The sequence below is a fragment of the Sardina pilchardus genome, chromosome 24, assembly GCF_963854185.1.
Source record: "Sardina pilchardus chromosome 24, fSarPil1.1, whole genome shotgun sequence".
Lineage (NCBI taxonomy): Eukaryota > Metazoa > Chordata > Actinopteri > Clupeiformes > Clupeidae > Sardina > Sardina pilchardus.
This window is the reverse complement of record NC_085017.1, coordinates 14,488,712-14,499,886: the sequence shown is the minus strand read 5'-3', so window position 1 is coordinate 14,499,886 and position 11,175 is coordinate 14,488,712. Positions and strand designations below refer to the sequence as shown.

Sequence of the window (11,175 nt, the reverse complement as noted above, 5' to 3'; positions counted from 1 at the left end):
ATTGGTGCTGTTGTTGCTGTCTCGTGGCTACGGCTGAACAATACCCGTGGGAATATCCATTACCAACCAACCCCAATCTCACTCACACTATATTGCTTAATTCATTCATTATACACAGACTGATATATTTCAAATGTTTCTTTCTTTTCATTTTGATGATTATTACTATCAACTAATGCAAATCCCAAATTCAGTATCTCAGAAAAATAGAATATTACTTAAGACCAATACAAACAAAGTTTTTTTTTTTTTTTTTTTAAGAAATGTTGGCCAATAGAAAAGTATGTACATGGAAAGTACTGTATGAGCATGAACAGTGTTCAATAGTTGGGGCTCCTTTTGCCCGAATTACTGCAGCAATGCGGCGTGGCATGGAGTCGGTCAGTCTGTGGCACTGCTCAGGTTGCTCAGCTCTTCTAGATTGTTGGGTCTGACATATCGCATCTTCCTCTTCACAATTAACCCCATAGAAAATCTATGGGGTTAAGGTCAGGTGAGTCTGCAGGTGAGTCTCTGCTTTCCCTTCCCTTTGCCTCTCTATTCATTTGCTTGGACACAGAGCTGTGTGAACAGCCAGCCTCTTTAGCAATGGTCTTTTGTGTCTTGCCCTCCTTGTGCAAGGTGTCAATGGTCATCTTTTGAACAACTGTCAAGTCAGCAGTCTTCCCCATGATTGTGCAGCCTACAGAACTAGACTGAGAGACCATTTAAAGGCCTTTGCAGGTTTTAGAGCTGATTAGAGTGTGACACCCGTTGTCTTCAATATTGAACCTTTTCACAATATTCTAATTTTCTGATATAATGAATTTGGGGTTTTCTTTAGTTGTCAGTTATAAAAGCAATACACACTTAAAATATATCAGTCTGTGTGAAATGAATGTATGCTTTATACAAGTTTCACTTTTTGAATGGAATTACTGAAATAAATCAACTTCCTCATGATATTCTAATCATATGACCAGCACCTGTATTAGAGATCAAGATCATTATGAAACTATTGAAGTTTTTAGAGATTTCTGCAGCAATTACAAAGGCAAAGAATATGGTCACAAGATGGCAGCATTTAGTTATATTTGCAGAACACATTTACATCCGTCATCCACCAGGGGGTGCCAACACATGATAGCTCCCTATATTGGGAATATAGGGCGCTAATTCACAACAGGGAAAATACTCCTGTGAGCAACAGTATGTGACATCTCATGTGTTGGCAACTTGGCACTAGTCCCATCCCATTTATATTGATTGAAAACACACTAAAGGCTCACACCGATGATCACATGGGGCCTACATATCAGTCAGTCAGCTGTGGACACTGAATAAATCAACACTGAAGTTTCAGTTTCTAAGGCCAGCAAGTGACTGCAAAACATTGCAGTCTGGTAAAGTCTGCAACTTACCGAGAGACATTCTAAATGAGTTCAGAGAGAAGTCAGAATAAAATAAACAGAGCCAGGAAACAGTTTGGTTAAGATTCTTTAAAGGTGCATTCAATACAGTGTTTTTTTTTCAATATTTCTATATTAGAAGGCTCAAGCTTATGTACAGACTTTATATACATGTCTTATAGAAAAAAAACCCTAATATAAAATAATCAGCTTTTTAATAGCAGCAAAAGAAACTATTTAAATGAATATTTACAACTTTGAATAACAAGGCATATAGTACACTGCAAATAGTCTGTATTTCCCCATTCATAGTTTTTTTTTCCTTGAAGTAACATCCATATAAATTTCCTCAAGAGAAAATTTCCAACTCCCATTTCTTTCTAAGACTCAAAATGTGTAACATAATTTGTCAGTGAAGAAGTGAGAGACAGTTCAATTTTCCTATGATTAATAAAATAACTGAGAAAAAAAGCAACCGGTGCATTCTTAGGACAAAAATATAGTTACAAGTCTGTTCAAGAAATGAATTTTCCGCAGTGGGATTTAAAGTGTGATTTGTAAACCAGACAGACTGTAAAGACGTGAGAAAAGGGAAAAATTGAGGTGTGATTTTTATCGTGTGTGCACACACACACACACACACAGACACACACTGCGTGATGGACCACACAGAGACTGACACGCACATACACACTCACTCACTCACAACTGTATTCCAGTCGTCACCAACCCACATCCCTTGCATTAACTCCACTGTAAATATATCTCTCTGTATATATATTTTCTTTAAATAAAAGTTGAAGTGTCCATTTAACAAGAGGTCAAAAAATAAATATCCACAGTTCAGTTATTTTTTTTTCTTTTGCAAGATGATTTTCTAAAACTGTATGTGCAAGTTCTGTGCAATGTCAGATCTTCTGCTCGTAACACATAGAAAAACAAACAAATATTACATTCAGTACTTGACATTGTCACCTGATGGAATCAAAAGTTCTACTCCCCAAGCAAGGCCTAATTCAAATCACTCCATGTCAACATTCTGCAATCTGCAGCAAGAGATCTGGAGCTGAATACATACTCCATTGCTTCTCAGAAACACCCAGTTTGCACTTCAAGTATTTAAAGAAAGACAGCTGTTCTCAAAAAAAAAAGAAAATCTATGAATACATTTCTGTAGTAACTAGAATATTATACCAACAACCATTCATGCATGACAATTTCGCCCCAGTGTTCTAAAACAATCAACTTTACTGAGGCAGATAGCATTATTGCAACTGATTATTGGCCTGATTTGTCAATAAGGGAAAACAATATTTTTTGTGTACTGTCTGTCTTGAAGTTTGGCTTCTCTGAGACACTGAAAATGTACTTTGATGTTTATTCGATTTTTTTGCCTCAGTGGGAGGTTAGCCTTGAATAAATCTACTTCTATGGAACAGAAGTATTACCATTGTGAGTAATATCAAATGGAAACCATTTTTTTAGAAGAAAAAAAAAATATATATATATATATACCTGTGGCAACATTAGACCTCCGGCTGAGAGCTTTGCAAAAAGGAGGACAGAACTGAGAAATAAAGGGACTTACAGTACTCTGTCCTATGAACATGCCACTGGAGAAAAAAAGGGACAGAACAATATGCCCCGAATATACACCAAAACATACAGCGACTTCTCCCTACGGAGAACTATTAGGCCACAGCTATGGGTCTTCACCATGGTCCTCGTCCCCCATCTTAAGCTATGCAGACGCAAGTGTGAAAAGGAGATTGAATCATGGTGAGGACTTGTGTGGAAGAGCTGACTGTGTGGGGAATTTTAGAGAAAAACTAAAGTAGTGATCACTCTCTTTTCTTCACCCCCCCCCACCTCCACTGCCGCACATGCAGCAACTGGGCTCAAATGTAAACAAACTAGTGAGAGGACTCAACTCGACGCAATACTTTTTTTGTTTGTCAGAAACAAACATAGGAGATTGTGTTTGGAGGACAGGGGGAAAAGAAGAGGAAAAGAAAAATGAAAAAAAAAGAATAGAGAAAAAAAAAGAGACAGACACCGCTACATTTGTCTTAATGGTAATTTTCCTGCACAGTTCAAGTTCTGCCACAAAAGTGCTGCCAGCAACAGGCACCATCAGCCTCCACCTCAAGTCACCACCACCCCACCCCAACCCCACCCAACCACCACCACGTCTCCTCCAAGCACAGGCACACCCGGATTTAAACATCTCTGAAGTGACATCCAGCAAAGAGCATTGACCTTGTGTCACGAGAGACAACAGCCAACTCCAAAAGATTAAAAAGAAACGAAAACGGAAGGGAGTCGAGAAAAAAAAAAACAAATGTCCTTTCCAACGCGCTCCACCTCTCCTTCCTGTTCCTTCTCTTTTATTTGGTATCAGGCTAATACTCTAGAACTCTGATGCAGCATTGAGATTTTTTATTTGTTATATATCGATTCTTAAAAACTGTTTCGACCGCCTTCGACCACCATGAGATCTAATGCCCTTGAGGTGGCAATGTCAGGATTCGCGCAGAAAGGTTGAGGATGTGCATGGACCTGAAACATCTGGTCAAACCAAACACCAGATGGACCCAAAGAGACGGCTCCTGAAAGCCCAGATGGACCCAAAGAGACGGCTCCTGAAAGCCCAAATGGACCCACTCCGGTGCTGCCAGAGTGGCCTTGTCCAGGTGTCTCGTGTCAAATTGAGCTCTTCCAACGCCCAACTCGGGGGAATGACCCCCAAAATCTCAGAGCGCTCCTGACGATGTGAGCACCTCAACACACCAGCTTTCTTGTGTTTTCAAATAAAGCCAAGTGAAGTCTACAAGTCCACAAGGTAAAAACATCACTCTGATAAGAGTCGTTTTAACTGGGCAACTTTTGGTAACTGCAATGTCTCCAGTCATCATGAGACATCAGGTCGAACAAGAAAAGAAAATGCTAAATATAATAACTTAAGGGAAAATATAAATGTTTGTATATGTATGTATATATCTCTATATGTATATTCAAAGGAAATATTCTCACAGACATTTTTGTTTAAACTTTCCTTTCCATCTTTACATTGGGGGGGTAAAAGTGAGTGGAAGAGGTGTGTATCTTTCACAGAGTCCCGCCACACCATCCTGAACACACTTTTGCCCCCCTGACCCCTGATGTGTCCAGTCCAGGGACGCCCCCTGGTGGCCCTGAGAGGGAGAGACGGGGCAAGTGCCCGCTCTACACTGCAGCCCTGAGTCCGGCCAGGCCAGGCCCATAAGCTCGAGAGAAAAAAAAATACACGCGCACACACACAAACACACACACACACACACACACACACACACACACACAAACAAAAACAAAAATAAAAAATGAACTGAGGACGACATGAAGAAACAGCATTTTTTTGAGTCTCTTGTTTCTAGTTCTATCCTCTGGTCCTCTCTTTCTCTCTCTCTCCTGGACGCATGCAAGAGAATGAGATTGGAGGGCACTGTGCACTGATGGGAATGTTTTATGCCTCATGGGCGACAACCACTTTGAGGCTGTGTGTATCAGTGTGTGTGTGTGTGTGTTTGTGTGTATGAGTGTATGGTATGTGTGTGTCTTGTTTGTTACAACCTCTGTGGAGTGCTGCGTTGCGTCGCGTCGCGTCGTGTTTTGTCATTTGCTAGTCTGCGTTTTCCGTGCGCTACGTTCCTGGCGCCCGGTCGGTCACAGGGTGGACTCGCACTCCACCTTGCAGGTGGTGGTGGCGGCGCCCTTGCGGGTCAGCTTCAGCACGCTGGGCTTCTCCACGACCTCCAGGGACGAGGCGGCCGACGAGGCCGTCAGCGCTTTGGTCTGCTCGCCCCCCTTGCCGTGGCCGTGCGCCCCGTCGCCGTCCTGCGGGTAGATGACCAGGAAGCACGCCGTCAGGAAGCCCAGGAAGGAGCCGCCGGACGCCACCATGGGGATGACCCGCACGCTGCCCGTGGCCTCCACCATCGCGCCCAGCGCCGACGCCACCAGGATCTGGGAGATGTACACCTGGCACGACAGGATGGCGCAGTCGATGCCAAAGCCTCGCTTGGAGTTGCCAGGACTGTGGTGGATGTACTGAAAGAAAACAACAGAAAAGGAAAACATGTTAACACCACCACTTCACCAGCCAATGAAGAGTTATTTTCCAAAACGCTATAAATCCATTTTTGAAAATATTAAAAAGTCATGTTATTTCATTGTGTATCTCATGTAATATCAATAGAAATGCAGTTGTTTTGTTTTGATTGAGTAAAGATAAATCAAGTAAACATAACCCAATTCAGTTTCACTGATATTACTTGGGAAACAAAATATTTATGAAAATTAATTAAAATGGTGGATATATCGTTTTGGAAGAGAACTCTTCAAATTCACTCTAGACATTTCGTTCCAAATAACTATTGATGTACTTTGTACTTTCTACTTATATCATTCATATCCATCACTATGGACCGGTTTGTCGTACAAAGATTAAGCCTAGTCTCAGACTAAAAGCTTCTTTTTAATGGGGATTTAGTTCTTTCTGAGTCTAGGAAGAGGCTTAACGTGTGCGAGAAACCTCAAAAGTGCACTGTTTCATGGGTCATGGAAAATCCTACACCATCAGCGCATGAGAGTAACAGAGTAGAGTAGAGGCTCCATTAGCTCTCTAGCTCAATAGCACTGAATCAGAGTCAGCTTTATTGGCCAGGTTTGCTTTAACAAACAAGGAATTTGACTCTGGTTAATCTGTGCTCTCAAAAGTACAACCCTCAAAGAATAAAAACATAAAAGAATAAAAACAGAACGGGGTAAGAATAGAATACATCTATTTATAAAATCAGAATCGATTGAGAATGGTCCTTCTCGGCATCCCCTGAAATGAAATAATCAACGCGACGACCTCCCCTGGCGACCTCTCACCTCTTTGATCTCGTGGTACTGGCCGAGCAGCGCGTACGGGCAGTACGAGATGCTCATGGAGATCACGCCCATGCTGCTGATCATCACCATGGCGACGTAGACGTTGGGGAACATGGCCATGACGGCCGTGCCGATGGAGAAGCCCAGCGTTCCCAGGATGTAGATGACCTTGATGCTGAGGTCAAAGTTGTCCAGGTACTTCTGCAGCAGCGCTAAATAAGGGCAACAGGAAGCAGAGGCGTCACATGGGGAACACAACGGAGACGGGGGGACAGAGGGGTCCACTGTGGCAGTCAGGGGGGTGGGGATCTGTGACACGTTTGTGTATTTTTTTTTGTTTTCTTTTTTTTAAGTATATTTTTGGGCTTTTTAATGCCTTTAATCAGAAAGGACAGTAGAGAGAGAGACAGGAAGATAATGGGAAAGAGAGTTGGGGATGGATCCGGAAAGATACCACGGGGCAGGATCAAAGAGGCGTCAGATGGGGAACGCAATGGAGACGGGGGACAGAGGGGTCCACTGTGGCGGTCAGGGGGGTGGGGATCTGTGACATGACCTGTGTTTATGCACGTGTCTGTAATGCTCGGCTAGTGTAGTAGACCTGCTCTGTTGACCTGCTCAAGTGTCTGTGCAGTGTGCACGTATGCGTCTGTATGCTTCTGTGAGTGGATCAGCTACAGTATATGTCCTCTGTTAGTGTCTGTGACACGTTTGTGTTTTTTAGTATATTTAGTATATTTTTGGGCATTTTATGGATTTAATCAGAAAGGACAGTATAGAGAGAGGCAGGAAGATAATGGGAAGTAGAGTTGGGGTTAGGATCCGGAAAGGACCACGGGGCAGGAACCCGGGTCGCCGGCGTGTGTGGCAGGTGCCCCAGCCAGTCGCACCACGGCTGGGGCCAACATGTCTGTGTTTATGCATGTGTCTGTAATGCTCGGCTAGTAGACCTGCTCTGTTAGTGTCTGTACACGTTTGCGTCTGTATGCTTCTGACGAGAAGCTGTCCAGCTGAGTGGATCAGCTACTGTATATGTCCTACAAGTGTGACTACTTCATTCATGTGGTTGTTTGTACTTTTTTGTGTGTGTCTGTGTGTCTCTGTGTGTGTGGCTGATTGTATTTCTGTGTGCGTGTCTGTTTCTCTCTCTCTCTCTCTCTCTCTCTCTCTCTCTCTCTCTCTGTGTGTGTGTGTCTCTCACCTGAGCACATGGCAGCTGTGGCAGCGTAGATGACCAGTCCCCAGCATCCCATCTGCACTCCTTTGTGATAGTTATACAGAGCTGTGGAGTTGGCAGCAGCCTGGCACAACACACACACACACACACACACACACACACACACGGCATCAGTTGAACAGCAAACACATCCTTCAGATGAATGAGCAGGATTTTCAGCATTGTGTTCAAAACTGCGTGACCAACACTGAATTTGACGTGATACCATTTGGAAGGCATTTTTGGAATCGGACATTTGGAACTGGACGTTTGTATTTGGACATTTTTTGTTCATGTCATCTTAGAGAGGCATGTGAATGGTTTACAGTGGTTCATCGTTTGCAAATTTACAGCTGGATATCATGGTATATAGTATCATATCGTGGTATAGTATCATATCATGGTATAGTATCAATAGTATATGATACCATCAATAGCGTATGATATCGTCGATAGTACTGTATATGTAACCCATTGCTAAGAGGTTTGCCGCTTTGATGCCACGTGCCGTTCCGATATCTCTGAGCCCTTACCGTGGGGTCGCCCTCGAAGATGACCTGGCCCATGAAGTCGGTGTAGAAGACGGCCTCGGCGATGATGGAGAACCAGGTGAGCAGGTGGCAGATGCAGAGGCGCATGAGCTCGCGGGGCATCTTGAGCATGGACATCCACAGGAGCCGGACCGTGGTCTCCGTCTCGCCCTCCTCGCTCTCGGTGTCGCCGCTGGAGTTGGTGTTGCCGCTCTGGTGGCGGGCGCGTTGCCTGGCGCTGTTGGTGCCCGCGCTGCTGGTGGTGGTGGTGTGGCGCTTGCGCTGCTGGCGCTTCTGCATCTCGTAGATGTCGTTCATGCTGCGCGAGGACTTGATGAGCAGCGCGGCGTTGGCGCGGCGGTAGCGGTAGCGGTGGGAGCCCACGCGCCCGTAGTAGGAGAAGGTGCAGGACGGCTGGCGGTAGAAGGTGTGGCGCCGCCGGCGGATGGAGGCGTTGGCGCTGCCCGCCTTGAGCCCGGGGCCCGAGCGCGGGCGCCCGTTGTTGCTGTTGGCAGTGCCCACGCCGTTGGGCGACTTGGGCGACTTGGGCGAGTCGTCCAGCTGGCAGTTGTTGAGCAGCGCCTCCTCGCCGCCCTCGCGCTCCAGCTCCTGCAGGAACGCCGACAGGCGGCTGAAGCGGGCAGTGCCCGTTCCTCCTCCTCCTCCTCCTCCACCGGCCTGCCCGTCGCTGGTCCTGCTGGCCAGGCGCAGGAAGTCCTGGCTGCCCGCGCTGCTGCTCCGCCTCGGCGGCGAGCCGTGGTACGAGGAGAGGCGGTCGGCGAAGATGGACGGCTCGATCTGGCGCAGGAAGGAGGCGTCGGCCTCCAGGTGGTCCAGCGTGGCGTCGGCCATGGCCAGCACCGAGTCGCTCTTGCTCCGCACCATCTCCACCTCCAGGAACTCCATGTCCAGCTCGTCGCGCTCGTCCCCGTCCTCGTCCTCCTCGTCGTACAGGTCTCCGTCCTCGTCCTCCTCGTCCTCGAGGAGCAGGTGCGGCTGGCCGTGGAGGGCCAGGCCGCCGTTGAGCTTGACCGAGGACATCGTGTCGGCCTCCTCGTCCAGCCGGTCCTGCTGCGGGCTGTACTGCAGCTCCTCGATGCTGAACAGGTGCAGCGCCACCGAGCCCGTGAAGAGCACGGCCGCGAACATGAACAGGATCTGCTCCTGAGACTTGAACGTCCGGCCCAGGAAGGTGTGGGTCCAGTCCAGGCCGCCCAGCGCGTAGCCCACCGCTCCGCCAAGACCTGCGGACACAGACAGGGTCAGAGATGAGCAACAGCTCTGGAATAAGCGTCTAAAATCTTTTACAGTCTATGGTCTAAACACAGCTCTGTTTTAGGAAAAACACAATCTTCTTCTTAAAATGAAGAGAGCAACAACATACTATTCACTTCAGTTTGTTTTCAAGAACCCAGAACTTAAATGTGGTCCAAAATATTTGATTCCAACGCTGATTAGTTAAAGGCCTTAATGACGCCAACAATGACAGATTGAGCCACGAGGACTCAGCAGACTCAGTCCACCTGGCATCTGACCAAGCAAGCCTCAATTATGGACACCTCGTTAAATATATAATGATAACGCACGCCTGCTCAGTGTTATATAATGCAGTGGGAACTTGCTGACACGCTTCTTTTCTACAGCGTGCCTGCACATAGCCCCAGTGAACGTCTCGTTTAATATCTGCCATGGACCAGTGCGCCCCGTCATCAGAGAGTGCCCCGGGTGCTGCATCTGGACCCCCCCCCCCCCCCCCGTGCACACAGCACACATTTGTGGGGTAAAACCTGGTCAAGAGGAGTTTGTTTTTGCAAAAGGTTGAGTCATGGATATTTAAGAGAAGAATCCGCACACTACAAGTCTTTGTGAAAAATAGCTTTACTGATAGCAAGCTTTCGGTCGTTAGAGGTTGAGTCATAAAAAAAAAAAAAATAGAGGCACATTTTACCTCACACAAATGAGTTTCAAACGTATAAAAAATAAATATAAATTCAGTTTCATCTGAATTTATACTAGTCTCGAATCTCGAGAGTGACTGAAGTTCTCAAGTCAGAACTAAAAGGAGGAATAGCATTGTAGTATATAGTGCTTTAGTCACCAGTGTGATACGCACAGGCAATTCTGCCACTCTATGAATTGTACATGTCAACCATTGCCATGTAAAATCAACTCCATACTATGAGAAAACAGCACTCGAATAACACTGTTAAGCAAATGTCTGAAACTCAGCTTCACTCTAGTTAATGTTTCTCTTCTGTATATCTTTACACCAGTTTCATACTGGTCAGGGTCTTGTTTAGTTGACTATGGTGCTGCGATGTGGCGGTCACCAGTGATGGGGCAGACCCTGATGCTGGACATGGACAGACCCTGATGCTGCACTGCAAATTATTTTAACTTATCAAGATAAAAAAAAACTGAGATTTAAAAGATAATTCATCTTGTTTTAAGAGTGAATATCTTATTTTAAGCGTTCAACTTTACACTAGAATCTTATTTCTAGATAGAATTGTTTTTATTCAAGAAATCTTGTCAAGTAAATTTATCTTGCTGCATGGGCAGATAATTTCACTTGTTTTGAGTATCTTTTGCCTCAGATTTAGTGTTTTTATCTTGTTTCTTTTTTGCAGTGAACCTTTGGGAAACGGTAGGTACTGTATATAATGTTTATTTGTATAGGCTACATTTCTGATTGTACTGTACTTTAGTGTACTTGGACCCTGATACGATGCCCATCTTTTTTGCAGTGTGGACTGATGTGCGTACCTGAGGAGAAGGCGTGGATGTTGAGGGCCATGTCCTGCTCTTCCGTGTCGGCCACGTCCAGTAGGTAGGCCCGTATAGGACCTTCCGTAGCGTCCGCGCAGAAGTCCAGCACCACCACCCCCAGCACGGTCAGCACGATCCCGATGGGCTGCTCGTTGGGTACGTCACCGAGGGCCAGACCTGGCGTGGACAGAACACAGCGACCACGTAACAGTGTTAGTGCAGCTGAGCAGGAACTTAGCCTGAGGGAGGTGTGTGTGTGTGTGTGGGGGGGGGGGGGCGGGGGTTAGCACTGACCGGTCCGACTGTGTCAGGCAGAGAGCAGAGACAGCACACACACACACACACACACACACACACA

The 11,175-nt window shown here is 45.9% G+C and overlaps 1 protein-coding gene across 1 annotated transcript in view; it reads right to left on the bottom strand.

Annotated features, from left to right (window-relative positions):
• Positions 1 to 3,575: 3,575 nt before the first annotated feature.
• The window catches only part of LOC134072504 (solute carrier family 45 member 4), a 47,396-nt gene continuing 39,796 nt past the window's right edge, over positions 3,576 to 11,175 (bottom strand). Inside the window, exons 6-10 of the mRNA XM_062529228.1 lie at positions 10,815 to 10,994; positions 8,052 to 9,292; positions 7,504 to 7,603; positions 6,303 to 6,514; positions 3,576 to 5,474 (exon numbers count right to left, since the gene is read on the bottom strand). Coding sequence (XP_062385212.1) covers positions 5,091 to 5,474; positions 6,303 to 6,514; positions 7,504 to 7,603; positions 8,052 to 9,292; positions 10,815 to 10,994 — 2,117 coding nt within the window. The 3' untranslated portion in view covers positions 3,576 to 5,090. The remainder of the gene's footprint in view (positions 5,475 to 6,302; positions 6,515 to 7,503; positions 7,604 to 8,051; positions 9,293 to 10,814; positions 10,995 to 11,175) is intronic.